The 22,018-nt window shown below is 37.7% G+C and overlaps 1 protein-coding gene across 2 annotated transcripts in view; it reads left to right on the top strand.

Annotated features, from left to right (window-relative positions):
- Positions 1-21,945, top strand: part of LGSN (lengsin, lens protein with glutamine synthetase domain) — a 44,711-nt gene extending 22,766 nt beyond the window's left edge. Inside the window, exons 1-4 of one of the 2 annotated variants that reach the window (XM_037987140.2) lie at positions 2,473-2,557; positions 11,811-11,977; positions 16,674-16,872; positions 17,294-17,413. In XM_037987140.2, coding sequence (XP_037843068.2) covers positions 2,473-2,557; positions 11,811-11,977; positions 16,674-16,872; positions 17,294-17,355 — 513 coding nt within the window. In that variant the 3' untranslated portion in view covers positions 17,356-17,413. Of the gene's footprint in view, positions 1-2,430; positions 2,558-11,810; positions 11,978-16,673 lie in introns of those variants that run through there. The other variant, XM_037987138.2, reaches the window with a different exon arrangement.
- Positions 21,946-22,018: the final 73 nt, after the last annotated feature.

Here is a 22,018-nt window from a genome sequence, read left to right as displayed (position 1 = left end):
CACCCTTGTATGTAAAAGAAAACCAAAGGATTGAATGAAATGTATTCTTCATTTGAAACTCCCACTCCCTTTTTTGAGCATTTTTATGAAGTAAAAGGTATGTACTACAACTTAGTTTTTGGGCTTTTTTATTTTTTTGATACCGAGTCTCACTCTTCTTGCCCAGGCTAGAATGCAGTGGCGCCATCTCGGCTCACTGCAACCTCCGCCTCCGGGTTCAAGCGATTCTCCTGCCTCAGCTTCCCGAGTAGCTGGGATTACAGGCACGTGCAACCACGCCTGGCTAATTTTTGTATTTTTAGTAGAGATGGGGTTTCACCAAGTTGACCAGGCTGGTCTCGATCTCCTGACCTTGCGATCCACCTGGCTTGGCCTCCCAAAGTGCTGGGATTACAGGCGTAAGCCACCACACCCGGCCGTTTTGGGGCTCTTATTGGTAAAATTCTCAGTTAGTAACTAGGAACATTTTTTTTTTTTTCCTTAAGAAACTTTCCCTTTTGATCTGGTTTATATGAGGGCAAGTGAACGTTTCTAAAAATACCTTTCTTTTGTCTTAGATCTCTGGCTTTTAGGAAGCAGAATGGCATGTTGAAAAACAAGGTATTTTTAGAAACTGCATCTTTCATTCACTCTTGTGGCCTGGGGCAAGTTACTCTGAGTCTCATTTTTCTTATTTGTAAAATGGTGAGATTTTATTAACTTAAGGGGTACCATGAGAAAACATGCTTGACAATGTGCTCAATTTTAACACATTGTTATTTAATTGTTTATTCAGTTGGAGGTTAGAGTTTGAAACTCAAAGAGATGTTAAAGTTTATCTCACCCTATTCCTTCAATTTATATATGAAAAGATTATATATGAGAAAGGGTCAAGCTAAGACAAATTTAGTCTACTCATATTGCATTGATAATTATATACCTGCCTAAGTATTTCATTTTCTAAACAATACTTCTTTAAAAGACTATATAAATAAATAAATAAAAATAAATATATTCATACGAATTTAACAAAAGTAAAATTATAGACTATGCATTTCTAGCAAAACAATTTTAGACATGGTGAACATGTACAATAAATCTTTATATTTCTGCCAGATTCTATCAGAAGTGTGTTGGGAAAATTTATGCAAATATTGAAATTAAATCCTAAACTACTTACAAAATTATTTATTATATCATATATTAAGTATCATATTATCCAAATATAAGGTTATGTGGAGTGAAAAAGACCACAATTTTCTAATAAGTGAAACTTTAAAATTACAGAAAAGCCTTTGTTCTAGGAAACATAACTTTGTTAGTAACAATAATAGCAATGCATCATAATTACATACAAACAGCAAAAAATGAAAATCTTTCTTTTTCTGTTTTAGCCTTGGGAGGATGAACTGGTTTTATAGATAAACTGATACAGTTGCTCCCCAGCAACTACTCAACATATATTTATATAACTTGCCTACAGAGGTGAAACCCCTCGGAGGCTGCTTTTCATGAAGATACTAAGCTCAAAGCATTTACGACATGCTTTTTGACCCTGACCCTGTCACTTTCCTCTCTCTTCAAACCACTATGAGGGGTTTGTAAAAAACCTTAAAAATATCAGTGTCAGCTTTTTCAAAATTTTTCGTATATTTTTTTTCAGTGACAGCTTTTGTGTCTTGGGACTGCAGGGGTGACTCTGTGCACTGTTAGTGCTGAGATTCCTGAGTTCCCAGCACCAGCCCTTGCCTCACTGCCCAGCTCCCCACTGGGCACATCCTCTCATGTCGAAGATTATAACTAGATTGTGAAAGCTAGGTTATTTTGTTTTAAATGCATTTCCTTAGATTTTCTTAAGCTATAAAATGGTTTGGTCATGATGTTTGTTTTACACATATAAAACACAGTCACAAAATAGCACTTTATGAACTCAAGTACTTTTTTGAAGTGAAGTAAATGTTGATGCAATTATTCATTGCATTATTAATTTTTCCTTTTACATAAGGAAAAAGAGAGCAGAGAACACAATTCTTCAGCTGCTTATGGCTTCAGACAAAAAGATTAGAAATCCTAAAAAATAGAAATCATAAAAAGTAAATTTTTTAGTTAAAATAGGTTTTGCAAAAATATTTAGGAATAAATAATATAAAATTCCCCAAGTAAAAAATAAACATAGAAATCTTGAGTAATTAGACAAGGTTTTAATTAACTTAACAATATTTTCTGTACCACATATAAAAGGAGATAGAGAATATCTGGCCTATCAGCACAACGTTGGGCTTTTAAATTTTGAGTTATTCAGGTGAGTGTGGAAGTGACAAAATTTTCATCATTATAAAAGTCTTCTATGCTCATTAAAAAATTGAGCTATTCAAATATACTCTTTTGACATCCAGATATCATTGTTTGAATAATCTGTTATTTGGCTTTTTGTTTATTAATTATCAACAGGACTCAACAAGAGATGAAGGCAATGAGACTGAAGACAACAGCATGAATAAATTAAGAAGGAAGAAAGTCACTAAACCACATGTTTGTTCAACTGAAGTGGGAGAAATGGATATGTCCAATTCAAATGGTATCTAACTACTCTGAGCCCTCAGAAATGGTGTGGTCAATGGCAATCTCCATTTGGTCTTTCTTTTCCTAAAACATCTTCATTTCTTTTTTGGGAGAAGCAAAAGGACAAATAAAATTTATTCCTATATAGGTGTCATAAAAGATGGCAAATATAAGCTTACAATGTGAATATATAAAAATAACCAATCAAAATATTTACAATGTAAAGAGGGTTAGGATTAGGATGATAGTAGTAGAAAAAAAAAAAAAGAACAAAACAGAGGAATGTGTGAGTAGGAAGAGAGACAGTTTTCTGCTCTGAAAATGAATAAAAAATCATTACAGAGGATTTGAGGGGCCATAAGAATGGTATGGAAGGTGTTTTCATAACACATTTTGGAACTCCAACTAGATCTCAACAGATTTGAGACACTGCTAAAACTAGAAGTTAATTTGGACAACAGGCTCAATCCTAGGAATCACTGTGTCCCCAGGAATTCCCAGCATATGATGATAATAAAAAGAAGTCAGATTTTAGTAGAATTTATCTATCTATCTATCTATCTATCTATCTATCTATCTATCTATCTATCTATCTATCTATCGATCGACAGAGTCTCACTCTGTCACCCAGGCTGGAGTGCAGTGGCATGATCTTGGCTCACTGCAATCTCTGTCTCCCAGGCTCAAGCGATCCTCCTGCCTCAGTCTCCTGGGTAGATGGGATTACAGGGTGTGCCACCACGCCAGGCTAATTTTTTGTATTTTTAGTAGAGATGGGGTTTCACCATGTTGGCTGGTCTGGTCTCAAACTCCTGATGTCAAATGATCCACCTGCCTCAGCCTCCCAAAATGCTGGGATTACAGGCTACAGACATGAGCCACCGCACCTGGCCTGTTTTTAAATTCTCTACAAGCAATGCACTTTCTTGGCCAGTGACTAGGGTAGACCACTCCCATTGCCCCTCATTTAATATGTCACTGCTAGAAATATACTATTTTCTCAAGTATTCCTCTCCATATTATATTAAAAGACAGCTGAAAACAGTGGGAACATATTTTAACATTTTTCCTTATTACTACAGAGAGGATCAGAAACCAAATGGTATGCCACAAATTAGGGAATACAAGCAAGCCCATCATGGGACCTGGCTCTGATGAGTCTCATCTGTCACATCATGACAAGGACTCTCAGGATGAAACAACAGTGATAACACCATTGCCCCCCAGAACAACAACCAGTGTTCCTGGAGGTGAATTTAACCCAAACTCTGGTAAGGATTTACTGGTAAGGATTCTGGAACAAACTGGTATGTGGTTCTAGCCACTAGCCCTAAGTTTGTATTTGAATTAGAGAGAATGTAATGTTGGTTGAGGAATACTAGCCTGAAAGTCAGAACACTTACAAAGATTTTTATACCTATCTTTTATAAAATGCTTTGTAGTTTTCTTTGCCCTTTAGGCTGTTCATCTGGAAAATAGCGGGGTTGCAATGGAAGATGTCTTGCCTTTTCTAAAGTAAAATCCTATTATTCTAAGTTTCTGGCTGATTGATAGTGATGTAACTATTTTGGTACATGAGTGTATTGATTAAAACTCACTTGAATGAAAATGCTGGAAATTAGTTATAAAAGGAAATCTAAAAGCCAGGCACAGTGGCTTACACCTGTAATCCCAGCACTTTGGGAGGCTGAGGTGGGGAGATGACTTGAGAACTGGAATTCGATCCAGCCTGGGCAACATAGGCAGACCCCGTTTCTACACAATAAAAAAATTAGCTGTGTGTGTGGGCACATGCCTGTGGTCCTAGCTACTTAAGGAAATGAGGTAGGAGGATCATTTGAGCCCAGGAGGTTGAAGCTACAGTGAGTTGTGATTGTGCTACTGCATTCCAGCCAGGGTAACAGAGAGAGGCCCTACCCCCCTACCCGCCTCAGAAAAAAGGAAATCTCTAATGACAGGGTTAAACATACAAGATTTGGAAAGATGAGAATATACCAGAGTGGGAAGTTAGAGGGATGGTGTCTACCATGTTACCCTCACTTCTGACACAAATTACAAGTTTTGGGATTCCCCAAGTTAACCTTAGTTTAGATAATTTGCTGGAAGGACTCACTGAACTCACTGAAAGCTGTTATATTCAAGGTTATGGTTTATTACACTACAAGGACACAGATGAAAATCTGCCATGGGCAGTCCAGGCAAGTTCTAAGCACAGAATGTTCACTTGTTCTTTGTTCACTTGTCCTTTCTTAGTGGAGACACGGACAGACAGCACTATTCTCTTGGCAATGACATGAGGAATATTGCCAACCAGGGAAGCTCACTGGAGTCTTGGTGTCCAGAGTCTTTACTGGGGCTTCATGGTTAACTGGGCATTTGGCTGACCTCACTCTCCAGCCCCTTTGGGGATCAAGCAGTTACTGCATGACTTGAAGTCACCACTATAAATAACATTGTTAGAGTTTCTGGCGTGGCCTAGAACCTCTTGGTAAACAAAGATACTCTTGTCAGGCAAGACATTCTAACTGTTTGGAAGGGACCAAGGGCAGAGACCACAGCTCTCATTATGTATTTGGGCAACCCTGTCATTATGTATTTGGGCAAGGTTAAATCCTTTAGTACACACAGGGCCTGAGGAGGAGCTACAACCTGGAAAATAAACACTATCAGAATTCTATATGTATTAGTCTTCTATTGCCACCATAACAAATTACCACAAACTTACTATCTTTTTGAAAATACAAGTGTACTATCTCACAGTTTTGTATGTTAGAAGTCTAGGTTGGTTCATCTGGTTTCCTTGTTTCAGGCTTTCCAAGGCTGAAGTCAAGGTATTGCCATCTGGGTTCTTATCTAGAGACTCCAGGGAACAGTACATTTACAAGTTCATTCAGATTGTTGAGAGAATCCAGTTCTTTGTGACTGTAGAATTGAGGTTCTTGTGTCCTGGCTGGCTGTCAGCTGGGGTGACCCTTATCTCCGAGAAGCCTCTCTCTGTTTTTTTTTTTTTTTTTAATCTCAGAGATAGCAATGTCTCAAATCCTTCTCATGTTTAGAACTTCTCTGAATTCCCCTTCTTCCACATCCCCTTTCTGCCTTCAGCTGGAGAAAGCCATCTAATTTCAAGGGCTTACATGGATAATCCAAGATAATATCCCTATTTTAAAGTCCATAACCTTAATTACATTTGCAAAGTCCCTTTTTTCATGCAATTTAACATATTCACATGTTCCAGAGATTAGGTATGGTAGGAATTTTCGTAGGGCTATTCTGCCTACTGATACCGGGAGGAGGCAGGGAAATACTGTGTAGAAGAGGGCAGTTCCCCGGCAAAGGCCCCACCCTCAAGCCTGGAAACCCATGGCCCTGAATAGGAACAGGCATTTCTGTTTTTATTCCAAAATGTTGCCTTTTCCAAGACCACTCTGGCCCACCATGTCCCTATCCTATGCCCATATAAACCCCAAGTTCCACTGACAGAGCAGCAGAACAGCATGGCAGAGAAGGAGCATCTGAAAGTGGAGAGGAGTTTAGCTGGGGACGGTCAGAGAGGAGATCCATCGCGGGACAGCCAAACTCCAGGGGAAAATCGTATTCCCACTCCATCCCATTTCCTGCTCCCCAACCATCCCACTGAGAGCCACCTCCATCACTCAATAAAATCCCTACATTCGCCATCCTTTTAGTCCATGTGACCTGATTCTTCCTGGACTCCGGACGAGGAGCCGGGTACCTAGAGAATAGGGTGTAAAAGACTGTTACCCGGACTTTCCACTGAGCTGGTTAACACTTAGTCATCCGTGGATGGCAGAGCTAAAAGAGCATGGTAACACCCCTAAACACTGCCATAGGGTCGCAACCCGAAAGTGCTCACCTTGCCTCACCTGCACGTTCCCCCCTCCCATAAGTGGTTTGAGTGCAATGGCCAAGTAAATGAGTCATGTCCCTGTTGCAAGCCCCGCGAGGAGGTCAGGGAACTCGACCATCGCACTACCCCATCTCTCATAACTGAATTTCTCTCTACTTTGGCTTTATGAATTTCTCCAAAGTGAAGAGCATGAGCACTACCAACCTCTGAACATCAGGCAGCTATTGATACAAATGCCCACAGGGGCCAGACAGTTAATACAAAAGATGGGCTGGTATAAGAACATAGGGAGTGGTTCTGGTCATGAGTAAACTGGAGCAGAGAGCAACAAACTATGGCCCAAAGGCCAAATTCAGCTTGCTGGTCAGTTTTTCTAAGCAATGTTTACAAATTGTTTATAGCTGCTTTTGTGCTGAAATGACATTGTGCTAAATGAGTAGCTGCAACGAATACCATATGGCCTACATGGTTTCAAATATTTACTATCTGTTCCTTTACAGAAAATGTTTGCCACCCCGTTAAGCAGAGGTTGCCTGCCCATCTAGACTACCTCAGAGTTCCAACCAGTTGTTGCTGTGGAGAAATACCTACCCAGGGTTGCCAGATCTAGTTTCAAAATAAATTTGAATTCAAGATTTTTACATAAAATTTTCTAATAGTGAAGTGCTGTCCACTATTTCAAAAAAGTTTCTAAACACTGGGAAGACTAATCAGATAACATCTGCTGGCCACACTGGCTCCTCCAGAGCTTATGGTCATTGTTTTATATATTCTAGTTTTAGCTGCAAAAGAGAGATGGATTTACCATTTCTTTGTCTTAAGCCAGAAATCTGGAGAAAGATCTTGTGTCATGAGCTCTCTTTGCACTGTCAGTTGTGACTTAGGGCATGGGTACCGTTACTAACTCAACTTCTTTAGCTCAGAAGCTCCCTTTTTGGCCCAGAGTGTATTAAGTTCTCTATAGCCCCTCAGTACCAAAAATTTGAAACACAAACCAATACATATACATAATTAAAAAATAGATTTAAAAATAAACCCCAAAAATAAGTGTAAGGAATTTTGATATGGTATTTCTTCTTTGGAATAACTTCTCTGAGTTTTTCCAAAAATAATACTTTGGTTTTTTCAAAGAAAAGCCCCCTTTCCCTCCCACTTTTTATTGTATTGCTTTTTTTCCCCACTTTGTACCTGGTTATTCTTCCATCTGGGCTTTCCAACAATGTCTGCGCTAATATGATGTGGCCAGAAGGTAGCACAAACAGGGTGACTCTCACCATAGCCACAATGATGAAAGACGGCTGGACCTTGAAACAGCATGGTACATTATACTAGGTGTGCAATAAGCTGAATGTATTCCAGGGTTTTCTCTCAAATGCACTTTTCCCTTTCTTTGAATTGGTGTTTCTGAAGCCCAAACGTCTCTTCAATCTCCCTTTTATAAGTGACCACGGCTTGTTCTGTATAACTGATATATGTCCTCATTGTCACTGAACACGGACAAAATTTCTCCAAGGCCTACTAGTTGCTATAGAGCTTTGACTTTTTTTTAAAAAATGTTTTCTTATTTTTTTTCCCTAAACAGGCACAGCACTGAAACATCTTCTATAAAAACACATTGATTTAATTTATTAATCCCTTGATGGAATAGAAAAGAAGAAAATCTCCCAGGAACCACACTGTAGGAAAAACAAATGAGCTCCTGAACTGGCAATTATCTGCCAGCTATTCATCTTGTGCAACTGGGAAAGGCTGACCAAAAGGTTTAATTGTAAATAACAAGTATGATTTACTGAAGAAAAATTCAGACAATGATGCAGCAAGATCTGTTGATGCCTTGAAAATGAAATGGGATTGGATAGGTTTCTCATATTTGGTGAAAGAATTAAACTTTTAAATGAAAAATAGATACTTAGGATATATACTAAAATATATGATGACAACTTTTACTTATCAATTAGACAAGGTCAAATCACACAGGATGTATTCATTCATTCACTCACTCACTTATTTAAAAAAATATTTGTCAAATGGCTATGAGAAGCATATACTGCTACAAGTACCAAGAAAACAGCAGCAGGTAAAACTAAGCCTTGGCTCTCAAGGAGCTGATAGGCAATGGGGGATGACAGGAACATGTGAGTATACAGTGTGGCAGGTGCCAATAAGGACACTGAAGATAATAGAAACAGAATGATACACTGTTATGTGTTGAATGGTGTTTCTCCAAAATGGTTAAAATGATTTCCTAACCTTCGGTACCTGATAATGTGGCTGAATTTGGAGGTACACTCTTTAAAGGGGTAATTAAGGTTAAATGAGGTCAGCAGGGTGACCCCTAATTCAGTGTGATTATGTCCTCCTAAGAGGAAGAGATTAGGTCACAGACATGCACAGACAAAAGAACATGTGAAGGTGCTGGAAGAAGATGGCTGTCTATTAGCCAAGGGGAGAGAGACTTTAGAAGAAGCAATCCTGCTGACACCTTTGGTCTCCGACCTCTAGCCTTCAGAACTATGAGAAAATAAATTTCTGTTTAAGCCGCCTTCTGCGGCATTTGTCATAGTAGCTTTAGCAAACTAATACGTGTACTCTACTCACTGTCCAGTCACAGAGCAACTTGGAGACTTCAAAATGAATCAAGGGTTAGAGCTGTCTATGTTGTGATCAAGTCTCATACAATTAATACTTCAGGTGATTATGGTTTTGTTTTGTTCTTTTTTCAGCCCTTTTACTGTGTGAACTTATCCCACCCTTGCATTTGATGGCATGTTTATTATCTATACCTGTCCCACTTTATAATATAAAGTTCCATGAGGGTAGGGCTCTTCCTGGCTGATTCCCAGATACACGTTCAGTATGAATAGTATGTGATGATGAAAAATATCTATGTTGAGTGAATGAATATTATTATTATTTTTATTGATTATTTTTGTTTTTTGAGATGGAGTCTCACTCTGTCACCCAGGCTGGAGTACAATGGCACCATCTCAGCTCACTGCAACTTCCGCCTCCTGGACTCAAGAGATTCTCCTGCCTCAGCCTCCTGAGTAACTGGGATTACAGGCAAATGCCACCGCCTGGCTATTTAAAAAAAAATTTTTTTTTATTTTTATAGATATGGGGTTTCACCATGTTGGTCAGGCTGGCCTTGAACTCCTGACTTCGTGATCCACCCGCCTCAGCCCCCCAAAGTGCTGGGATTACAGGTTTGAGCCACCGTGCCCAGCCAAATATTATTCTTATTTTAAAATAATATGTATTCATTGTAGAAAGTTTAGGAGACACAGATAAAGCAAAAAGCTAGTAAGACTACCTGTTATCCTATTACTGGTGAACCAATAAAATTACCTTTCTCCTTTTATAAGGGATGTCTTCTTTATAGCTTATGTATAATTGCTTATTATGTTTAGAATATTCATTATCTAAAAATTTCCATATTATTATTATTAATTTTTAAGACAGTCTCTCTTTGTTGTCCAGGCTGGAGTGCAGTGGTGCGATCTTGGCTCACTGCAACCTCCACCTCCCAGGCTCAAGCAATTCTTGTGTTTCAGCCTCCTGAGTAGCTGGGACTACGGGAGCACAACACCACACCCAGCACGTTTTTGTATTTTTAGTAAAGATAGGGTTTTGCCATGCTGCCTAGGCTGGTCTTGAACTCCTGGCCCCAAGTGATCTGCCCACCTCAACCTGCCAAAGTGCTGGTATTACAGGAGTGAGCCACCGCGCCTGACCCAAATTTCCATATTTTAAAATGCCTATAAATTTTGCTTTAAGCAGCATTATTTATCTTGGGCTGAATACCTAATATTTCAGAGTAGGTTGGGAATACAGCAAGTGTTAATTTAGCATGAAACACTTTAATTGCTACAGTTTGTTTGTTTTAAATGGAAGGTAGTTATAAAGCCTCTAGAGTTTCAGAGTAGCCAAATGTATCAGTGATAACACATTATCACTAATGTATTTGCATATATGGAACCAGTAATTTGTTTTTCCCATGCTTCATGTACTTAAAATCTACTTAATCTATGTTTCTAAACTGTCAATCTTTATGCTTAGTTTTAAAGCCTAATTATATCTTGCAAAAGAATACTCAGGTATCTCTTTAGAATTATAGCTGCTCAACATCAATGATGTGACAGATTGATGAGTGTTTGGTTGAAGACTTGATCATGATACCATTTACTAGGGCTAGAGTACTTGTACTCACTTTATGCATTTAAGTAGCACTTATATGGTGCTTACTGTCTGCCAGTAACTGTTAATAACCTGCTTAATCCTCCTGAAAAGCCTGTGAAGTAGGTCATATGTTACTGATGAGAAATTCAAGGCAGAAAGAGGATAAGATTGTTGCTAGGGCAAAGGTAGGATTGGAATGGAGGTGGATGGGCTTCAGTGTTTTGTGCTAACCCAAACTACACTCTGCTGCCTCTCCTAAAAGTTCTGACAGCAACTAACATTTATAATGTGTACTATTTGCCTGATAATTCTATGTGCTATAGACATACTAATTTAATTTGTGGTAATAAACCATCCAGCATGAATCAAAACTCTGCACTCTAGTTTCAGTTCCACAGTGAACTGATAGTGTGGTTTGGAGTAACTCATTGTGCCACTCTGGGACTCAAGCTAACGAGTTGGTTAGATTAAATGATTTATCTCCAAAGTTCTCTTCTAGCTCTGAAGTTGGAATTTGCACACTATCTTAAAAGTCTTGAAAAGAACATTTTTTATGTTTCTAATTTTAAATTGAGTACGCAGTCCAGATTTCTCATCTCCTACACTCTCATTCTTAAAAAAAAAAAAAAAAAAGACATGTTTGTTTGCTTATTTAAGCAAGTTTTAAATTTGACAGAAATGTGTAGACTTCTTAGAGTTAGATGCCATTAAAAAGATATAAAGCCCTTTGGGTAAAAAACTCCCAGAATGAGACAAAACCCCAGAAAATAAAACTAAATTCACTTTTAATCACATAGAAATTTAAGTTTAGAAATTAACAGTTAGTTCAAGAAGCCCAAATATGTTCAATAATAGTCACCTATAGACAGGCTTTTATGGTCCCTTTTTTGCTGTGAACTTATGCAAATATGTTCTAATTTCCATAAGCAAAAGGATTTTCAGTAAGTATCTACATATGATTTCGCTATATCCTTATGCAAATAATGTCAATTTTGACCTTGTCCTAACTGATAAATGATCTCAGGTTGTTTAGACACAATATTCTTGGGAAGATGGTAAGGGCAGAATAAGAAAGGTAAGAGATCCAACTCTAAGCCAGTGACATGATGAATATTAATGTTTTTATTAATAATATTGACTAATTCACTACTCTGTAATCTCCTTTTGCTTCTCAGTCCATCATGATCTCCTGAGTTAGAATCTATTTTTTTTAATTTTGCAGATTGCATGAGGGACAGCAGTCAAATTCTGGCCCCACCTCAACTCTCTTCTAGAATGAAACACATTAGACAAGCCATGGCCAAAAATCGCCTCCAGTTTGTACGATTTGAAGCAACAGACCTCCATGGCGTGTCCAGGTCTAAGACTATCCCTGCACACTTTTTTCAAGTGAGTTTAACACACAGTTGTGACTGAATGTAATTTCATGACCATTAGCAGGCAAATGGTTCTTATTACTGTTTCTTATTTTCTTGTAATCTATACAGCAATTCAAGCTGAAAATCAATAACTTATTTTGTTTCTTCCCTTTTTCCTCCCAAACATGTTATTGCTCCCCAAGGAGCTAAACGTGTACTCTTGGCTCTCAAACAGCAATTTCTTTACCCAATAGAAATACAAAACTAATTAAGACTGGTAAATTTAGTCCTTCTGCCTTGAATAATTTTGCTCTACAGAATTATTTTTCTCCCTTACTGCAATTATGAAGATTGTATTTTATTTGACACAAGAAAATTGCAACAGAAGACCCAAGAGCAAACATAAAGAGGAAAAAATGATTAAATAGAAATAATTTGCTAGATAAAAAGCATATTCCTTTCGGCTCCAAATTCGGATAAGAAAATAGTCCATTGTTGTTGGATGACTTAATGAATATTATTAAATTCCCGAAAATGATGATATCAACAGATACTGTGTTTTTGTTGTTTTGAGACTTCCTTAATTTTTTGTATCAGTTTTTGTCATGTGTTTATTTTGATGACTGAGTTATTGTGTTAATTAAATATCAAATTTCTTAGCAAAGGACATCAGGTCGGTACTATTTAAGAAAGTGTGAAAGTTAAGCATCCTCTAGGTTTAACTATTTTAAAATATTATAATTTTATCACATTAATATCAGATTCTAATTGTTATATTTGCTTCATGTTGGGAAAAACTGGACATCTTCAAAAACACTTCTTAAAGAATTCTAACAGATTCAAAATTGTTTCTTAAGGAATTATTTGGAGCTGCTTGCAGATATTGTTTCCTCTTCATCCAGGCAAGAATATATGTTGTTTAATTTTTACAAAAAATGTGGATTTTTTTGTGGACAGGCCCAGAATATAATTCAAATGAATCTCTTCCAATCAGAAGGAAAAGTAACTGGCACTTTAAGTACTTGCCAGAGACCTCAATATAAAACTGTTTGCTATTCAGTTTTCATCAAATTTTAATCATTTATTTTACTAATGGCACCTACAAGTCCATATATAGGACATTACTCTAGTTTCTCAGTGGAATCCTTTTACAAAAATAAAACAATATGTTGCTTATACTTGCTAAGGATTGATATAATTGACACAGAGAGGAAAATTCTGCATACTTTTTTTATCCAACTGTTACTGAAAATATTTTTCACTATTTTGTTCAATATCCCACATATAAAAAACACTTTTTTTTCTAGAGTTTAGCTAGAGAAAAAGTTTGTCTATCATGGGAATTTTAATGTAACTCATTATACAGCGTCTCAATGGCTATATTTATTCTTAGTCCCAGTTTCCTAATAACTAACTTCACTATTTCATTACCTCGTTATTACTATTTTGTTCTCATTTAATGATCATAGAGTATCGATGTTTTTTTAAGAAGCCACTTTAAATTCATTTTTGAAACTTGTGAAGGTATAACAATGAGTATTAGCACAATGAATATTTGTAATTTAAGACAAAATAATTTATTTTGGAAAATTTGCTGTGAATAGACAGTAAAAATAGGTTTAAGAAGCCGGGCGCGGTGGCTCATGCCTGTAATCCTAGCACTTTGGGATGCTGAGGTGGGCAGATCACCTGAGGTCAGGAGTTTGAGACCAGCCTGACCAACATGGTAAAACCCCGTCTCTACTAAAAATACAAAAATTAGCTGGGTCTGATGACAGGGGCCTGTAATCCAGTTACTTGGGAGGCTGAGGCAGGAGAATCACTTGAACCTGGAAGGCAGAGGTTGCAGTAAGCCGAGATCACGCCATTGCACTCCAGCCTGGGCAAAAAGAGTGAAAGTACATCTCCAGAAAAAAAGAAAAAAACAGATTCATCTGTGCAAAGTAACCTAAATATCGTGTGTGTGTGTGTGCGTGTGTGTGTGTACTTTATTCCATCTCAAAAAAAAAAAATTAATTTGTGCAAAGTAACCTAAATATTGCATGTGTGTGTGGTGTTTAAGGTTTAAACACCTTACAACCAACTTATATTATCTCTGTTCTATCAAAAGTGTTGATTTTTATTTAAATTATATGCAAATAATGTAGGCTCTTTCTATATTTGATCTAGCCAAAACATGATACATTGCTATAGACTCGTAACTAATTCTTGGCTTATTTCAAAAGATAACCTTCACTATGGTCCAAGTTTCATTTTTGATAAGGATTTAAGTTATTCTGCAAACATTTTATTGAGCCCATAGTGATCTATATTGAAGATGAAGTTGTTCCAGTGCTTTATATCTATAAACACTGCTTCAGAAAATATATCGTCATGAATATATTCATGTATATTCATATACTTCCCGTAACTAATAGAGAGTAGTTTGCATTCTCTATGTCCAAGAAAAGAATAAAGCAAATTACAGTGCCAGAAGAGTGTTCAAAAAAATATGGATTAAGTAATCTAAAGAATAAAGTGCGACTTTTTACTATTTTTTGAGTTCATGAAGGACTATTGGAGTGAAATGGCAACCAGCTGTTCTCTACTACTCACAGCCAAGTGAATACAAACACAGATTTAAATTGCAGGAACTCATAGAAGTCTCATGAATAAAATATATTATTTCTCATTTTAGTTATGTAAAGAACTAATATACGGAATTTCAAACTAAAAAACTGACAAGCAGGGAAATGACATTATTGCTTATAGTGAAAATATGAATTAAAGGATTCCATGCTATAGTATTCAAATATTCTACAGTATGTGTGCGTGTGTGTGTGTGTGCATAAAGTTTACATGTACAGGTCTATGAGTGTGTTGGAAAATTAGGTAGGCACCAAATAGTGCTTGACTCACTCAACTTTATTATTGGTGAAAGTAGACTTGGATCAGTTCAGTCAAACAGCATTCAAAAATGTGTGTAGAGATGGTGGAAAGTGAAGGAGGCAGTGGTTCATGGGCAAATGCAGAAGAGTGAACCAGTAAATCACTTTGGCTAATACCAGCCCCTCTTTGATAGCCATGCTTCTTGGATTCTGGAGGTAACATAAAAAATAGTCTGGCTTCCTTCCACCATGTGAGGACACACAAGAAGCAGCCATATACGAACCAGAAAGCAGCCCTCACCAGACACCATATCAGCTGTTACCTTCATCTTGTACTTTTCAGTCTCCAGAACTAAAGAGGAATAAGTTTCTGTTGTTTATAAGGGGAAAAAAGAGAAAGAAAGGGAAAGAAAGGAAAGGAAAGCATCTGGCTTACAGATTGCTAGGTGGTTTTATTAACCTCATGATCTTCACTGACTTCATGGGAACCAACCTTTTATACTCAGTGATTTTTCTCCATCTATTAAAGTAACCTTCAACCTTGTTGATATATCTAATACATAATTTCCAGAAATTGTTTTACGCGTCTGCTCAGCTTAATAACCTTATCGCTTCCCTGTTGCCTGGCACAGAGAAAAAGTTAAATAAATGACTAAATTCACTGAAACCTAGAAATAAACGACTAGAAAGTACCTTAGCCGTCGTCTAGTCTAAAACGTGTTTTGCCGATATGGAAGCTGAGGCACATAACCCAGTGACTTGCCAAAATTCACAGAAGCAATTAATGAAAGAGCTAGGATAAGAAGGCAGATCTGTTGACAACCAGTTCATGCTGACTTGAAGGTTACATTTTGGAAGCTCTAACTTTGGAGTTACAGGTCCACATTCACAGACAAGGGTTCTGGGACTCTGAGACAGTGAGGTTTTTAATTCTTAAATGGGTTGTAAAAGTGAATAAAGAGAGGAATGCAGCTGTCAGCGTCCTGGCTCCCCTCGTGTTAGGACAAATGTGCTGTGTGCCACAGTATTGACCATAGTCTGCAATTTGAGAAGGATTGAGAATTGTTTACTGTAGACTTTTGAGGGTCAGTTAACTCAGGGTTACAATAAAATAAGCAAAAATAAAGCCTTATCTGAAGAATTAACAACTGTACTATAAAATAAAAAGTGCTTCAGGAAGTACTTTTGATGATGATAATTTCAAATAATTCCATAAGGCTTTACATTTATTTTTTGCTATAACGGATTTTCTTTATCATTATATCTTTTATTTATAACTGCTATTTTGAGATCTAAGAGCATTTAAGGCCTTCAAGGCTTAAAACATTGCATTGTTTGGGGTTTTTTTTTTTTTTTTTTTTGAGACGGAGTCTGCTCTGTCGCCCAGGCTGGAGTGCAGTGGCCGGATCTCAGCTCACTGCAAGCTCCGCCTCCCGGGTTTACGCCATTCTCCTGCCTCAGCCTCCCGAGTAGCTGGGACTACAGGCGCCCGCCACCTCGCCCGGCTAGTTTTTTGTATTTTTTAGTAGAGACAGGGTTTCACCGTGTTAGCCAGGATGGTCTCGATCTCCTGACCTCGTGATCCGCCGGTCTCGGCCTCCCAAAGTGCTGGGATTACAGGCTTGAGCCACCGCGCCCGGCCCTGTTTGGGGGTTTTATTTTAAAATATTTGACATTTATCTGATACCAAGTTAGTGTTAACCAACAAATGTTAAACATATATATATATATATATATATATATATATATATATATATATATATATATTTTTTTTTTTTTTTTCATTAGCAAAGCTTTTTCTCCCCCAACCCTTTTGTTTGTTTTCAAAACCTAATTTCTTCATTTTTATTCCTTCTTTAGGAGAAAGTGAGCCATGGAGTTTGCATGCCCCGAGGTTATCTTGAAGTGATACCGAATCCTAAAGACAGTGAAATGAATCGCATAAGAGCCACATGTTTTAATAGTGACATAGTCCTAATGCCAGAGATATCAACCTTTAGAGTTTTACCATGGGCTGATAGAACTGCAAGAGTGATATGTGATACCTTCACTGTGACTGGTGAGCCTCTTTTGACTTCCCCAAGGTACATTGCAAAGAGGCAGCTGAGCCAGCTGCAGGCCTCTGGCTTTTCCCTACTTTCTGCTTTCATCTGTGATTTTTGCATTTTTGGTGTGCCTGAATTTCTAAATTCAAAGACTATATCATTTCCTGCTTCAACATTTTTAAATAACCATGATCAGCCCTTCATGCAGGAACTTGTTGATGGCTTGTATCACACTGGAGCAAATGTCGAGAGTTTTTCCTCCTCTACCAGGCCTGGTCAGATGGAAATCTGTTTCCTGCCTGAATTTGGCATTAGCTCAGCTGATAATGCATTTACCCTCAGAACAGGTGTCAAAGAAGTGGCAAGGAAATATAATTACATTTCCAGCTTCTTCATTGAGACTGGATTTTGTAATTCAGGGACTTTGTCTCATAGTCTCTGGGATGTCGACAGGAAGAAGAACATGTTTTGCAGCACTTCTGGAACTGAGCAGCTGACGATCACTGGGAAAAAATGGTTGGCAGGACTCTTGAAGCACTCTGCTGCACTCAGCTGCCTGACAGCGCCTACTGTTAGCTGCCGAAAGCGTTATTCCAAGGACAGTAAAGACCTGAAGGAGAGTGTGCCTACAACGTGGGGATACAATGACAACAGCTGTATATTTAATATCAAGTGTCATGGAGAGAAAGGCACCCGGATAGAAAATAAGCTAGGCTCAGCAACAGCAAACCCTTACTTGGTGCTGGCTGCAACTGTTGCTGCAGGCTTAGATGGACTTCATAGCAGTAATGAAGACTTGGCTGGTCCAGATGAGAGCACAGACTTTTACCAAGCGGAAACTTCTGAGATCCCTTTAAAACTGGAAGATGCCCTTGTGGCACTGGAAGAAGATCAATGTCTGAGGCAGGCTCTAGGAGAAACCTTTATTCGATATTTTGTTTCCATGAAGAAATATGAGTTGGAGAATGAAGAAATAGCTGCAGAGAGAAATAAATTCTTAGAGTATTTTATTTAGAATAGAACTCATAACTACTCCTTTAGAGATTATTGTTACTTAATCTACCAAAACAAAGACTGAACTTTTGTAATTAACAACAGTAACAATAACAAGACTACGAATGCTTTTGACCTTTTTTTTTTTTTTTTCCCCCTCCATGGAATATTTGACAGATGAAGTAGGACTGCTGAGAAGATTCTGATAACAGAAACAAACAACAAAGTCGTGGTGAAGCTACAATATGCAAACTTACCAGATCTTGTCAGTTAGTCATTTCCTATGTGTATGTTGACCTGGATAGGAATATCCAATTTTGGGGGGCAATAAATATATTTGCACATTAAAAAAAAAAAGACTTAAGCATTAGAAAGCAAATTTAAATGACTAAAAAAGAAAAAAAAAAAAAGGAGGAAAAATTTTAATGGTACACATAGGTTATGACTTCCAGGGAGACAAATATACTAATATAGTCTTGCTAATCAAATAATATTGTGAATCTAGGTTGTGTGCATCATTATGGTCTTTCTAAACAAGTTAAATAAACTTTTGCCAAAATAATGACAGGTAGGAAGTTTTCCCCTAAGTCGCTTCTCTTTTCACCCTTTTCCACTAGCTCCTGGAAAGCTTATGAATTTCAAGGTTATAATGTCCTCAAGAAACAAATCCCTAAGGAATAGAATTGGAGCTGGGAACAACGAGGTCAGATTTTAAAAGTAGTTAAAGCCTTTCTTTAAACAATGCCTCATATAGAAGTTTGATACATAAAGTATAGATAGAAAGAAGTTTGTGTGTGAGGGTAGGCGGGCTCTGTCTACTCTGCTTCACTTTGAAACTAGATGTCCCTCTGAAACCTCTCGCGCTCTGTGGAGTGTGAGAACAACTTCCTGGCTAGCCGGGGCTATGTTTGGAGTTTAAGTTTGTTATTCAAATTACTAAATCTGCTGCTCACAGAGCTTGGTACCTCCCCAGAGAATATTACATGTTCCAGGCCTTTGTTTGAATGAGATAATATTGTAACTATCACTAAAGTTTAGCTTCTTTTGGGAGGAAGTCCAAAATCCACTTACTAGCAAATGAAAATGTTGTTCTACTGCTTAGGATCAAACAGCAGATTTTATGTTCAATTAAAACTGACTGTGGTTTCAATTTAGATAGCAAACACACAAGGAGAGGATTAGAATTTGGCTCAGATCCTCTTATTAAAATTCTTAGTACTCAGTAGCTTAAATAGTGAAAGTCAGTCTATCCTTCACTAATTACTCCCTTCTTTTCTCCACACAAAAAAGAAGTGTGTTTGGATACATAAGAAGAAAGTTCCCAGCACTTTGGGAGGCCAAGGCGGGAGGATTGCTTGAGGCCAGGAGTTTGAGTCCAGCCTGGACCACATAGAGAACCCATTTCTAAAAAACAAAAACAAAAACAAAAAAACCCTGGCGTGGTGGCATGTGCCTGTAGTCCCAGCTAATTGGGAGGTGGAGAAGGGAGGATCGCTTGAGCCTCAGAGTTGGAGGCTGCAGTGAGCCATGATCACACCACTGCACTACATCTTGGGTGACAGAGTGAAACACTGTCTTAAAAAAAAGGAAAAGAATAAAATTCATGGATGCATATGGGGTAGAGAAAAAGATAGTGTAGGGTAGGTGGGGGAAGGAAAGGAATCTGTCCTGAAACCGCCAAAATGAAATCCCACACATTACATCATGTGAGGGATAAGGAAGACTCTTATGCCAATTTTCTAGTTGTCTACCTATATTCATTTCCCCCTCTGTTCTCAGTAATAAAACCTCAATATGTTCATTGAAAGCAATGAAAAATGAAATATTTCTGAGTCTTCATTAAGGTTGGATGTGGTCATGTTATTAGGTTCAGTGCAAAGAGGTGAAAATAGAAGTGTTTTATGTAAGTTCTTTAGGACATTTTCTTTTCTTTTCTTGTATTTTTTTTTTTTCGAGATGGAGTCTCGCTTTGTCACCCAGGCTGAAGTGCAGTGGTGGGTCCTGGCTCACTGCAACCTCTGCCCCCTGGGTTCAAGCAATTCTTCTGCCTCAGCCTCCCAAGTGGCTGGGATCACAGGTGCCTGCTACCATGCCTGGCCTTTTAGTAGAGATGGGGTTTCACCATGTTGGCCAGTCTGGTCTTGCACTCCTGAACTCAGGTGAACAGCCCGCCTTCGCCTCCCAAAGTGCTAGGATTACAAGTGTGAGCCATCATGCCCTACCACACTTTAGGACATTTTTCTAAGTGACGGACGCTGTGTACTCTGCCTTTTCTCTCTCTAGCTACTTTCACCCTTCCTGCTGACTGGCCTACAGATAATGTGGCTAGGATAATGTCCTTGGGAAGGAAGGTTTGCTCCACAAGGTGCAGTAATAAGGTGGAACCTCTGCTTTGTAGAGCAGTTTGACTTGCCTACATCCAGACATTTACCTGAGAGAGAACCAAACTTCTATCTTCTTTAAGCCACAATGGTTTTGATTCTTTGTTAGTTGCAATGAAATTTTTCTCTTTTACATGTGTGTTTTGAATGTGTGTGTGTGTGTGTGTGTGTGCGCGCGCGCATGCGTGCATATGAGTGGGGAATTTGAGGGATTTGGGGATGAAAGAATAAAGGTATAAGAACCAGTGAAAGACCACTTCCTCAATATTCCCATTTCTAAAGAGGATAATCCCACTTCTAAAGAGGATAATCTGAGTTAATCAAAGGGATCCACACATGCAAAAAATGGGATTGGCTCTAACCTATCCCTATAAAGTGGCATATCCCTTTATAGTCCATAGGCCTTAATGAAACATGTCTAATGCATTGACTTCATTTTACCATAATGAGTAAAAATGCTGTAAAAAGTCTGTTAATCACAGTATTTGAAGCCCTTTTTTCCCCTTTCACATTAATAGCATAACTTAAAAACACAGTACTCAGGATGCTATGTGAAGACATTATATATATTATCTTCAGAATTAAGTGTACAGTAGTGAGTCAACAGAAAATATTCAGCCATAGATTACAAATCAGTTGATAACGTAAGTTGGTGTGGCAGTCTCCACCAAGATTTCAGTCAGGTGTGTGCTGATGTATATTCTTGTTCTTTAAGGCAACCCGAAAAGAGGCATTGGCCAACAGAGTTCAGGGCCAAAGACAAATTGGGGTAGGTACGTGTAAAAATCAGTTACCTATTTTTCTATTTCTTTCATCTGTTCATAGGCTTTCTATTGTTGAAGGGACTTTGTGCCGATGCTTCTACCTTCTTGGTCTGGGTTAAGAGGGTCAGACATTCATTCAGCAGCACTTATTGAGCACCATTTGTGTGCTAGGCCTTTTGCTGGGAGACATTATACTAGGGGAGACCAAAACAAAGATGAGCAGACAGTGAAAGAGTTTTGGATCTGGGTATCTTAAGCAGAACGGAAATAATTTTTTTTGGAGGCCTAATGCTGAAAAAAAAAACCATTTGGAAAGCTTTATGGCTTGAAAAGGGTTTTTTATGAATAGCTTTACAAAAATTACTTTCTTATTTTCATTTACTATAATTGTTCTAATCAAAGCTTAGGGAAAAAATGTGATTACTGAATTTAAAGTTGGTTATTAAATGAGTATACATAAGAAATGTAAATTAAAAGCGATAATGTTTTAAGACTAGAAACTAAAACATTAGTATTGTAGTAACAAGTTTCTATTTTCAAGGACATTCTATAATCTAAAATTTCATTTACAGTGTCTGAATAACAACAAAGCTTGAAATGATTATTTGAAGGCAATGAAAGATAAAAAAACTTTAATCTGAATAAAAATGGAAAGCATACAGTGAAGTCTGAGCTTATCAGTAAAACAGAACAGTCTATTGACATATCTCCAGTCATCTGTTTGACAAAATATACTTACCAATATGTTTATGATATAGATATAATTGGACAATACCTTTAACCCTGGGTTTTCTATTACAGGGGTTAGAATTTGTATCTTTAAACATTACCTATGTGCACAGTGCCTTCCCTATTAAAGCTCTTCTCATGCTGCCTAAAATTAGGGGTTTGCATGATACTTCCTAATTAGGATGTGAATTCTAAGAATAAAAGGAACAGATCTTACTTACATTTGCATTAATACTTCTTGTTCCTTGCATATTTTCTGGAATTCAATTGAAGTTTAATCAATCAATCAATCA

The sequence above is a fragment of the Chlorocebus sabaeus genome, chromosome 17, assembly GCF_047675955.1.
Source record: "Chlorocebus sabaeus isolate Y175 chromosome 17, mChlSab1.0.hap1, whole genome shotgun sequence".
In the NCBI taxonomy this organism is placed as follows: Eukaryota; Metazoa; Chordata; class Mammalia; order Primates; family Cercopithecidae; genus Chlorocebus; species Chlorocebus sabaeus.
The sequence above is the reverse complement of the archived record's forward strand: the minus strand, read 5'-3'. Positions and strand labels throughout refer to the sequence as shown.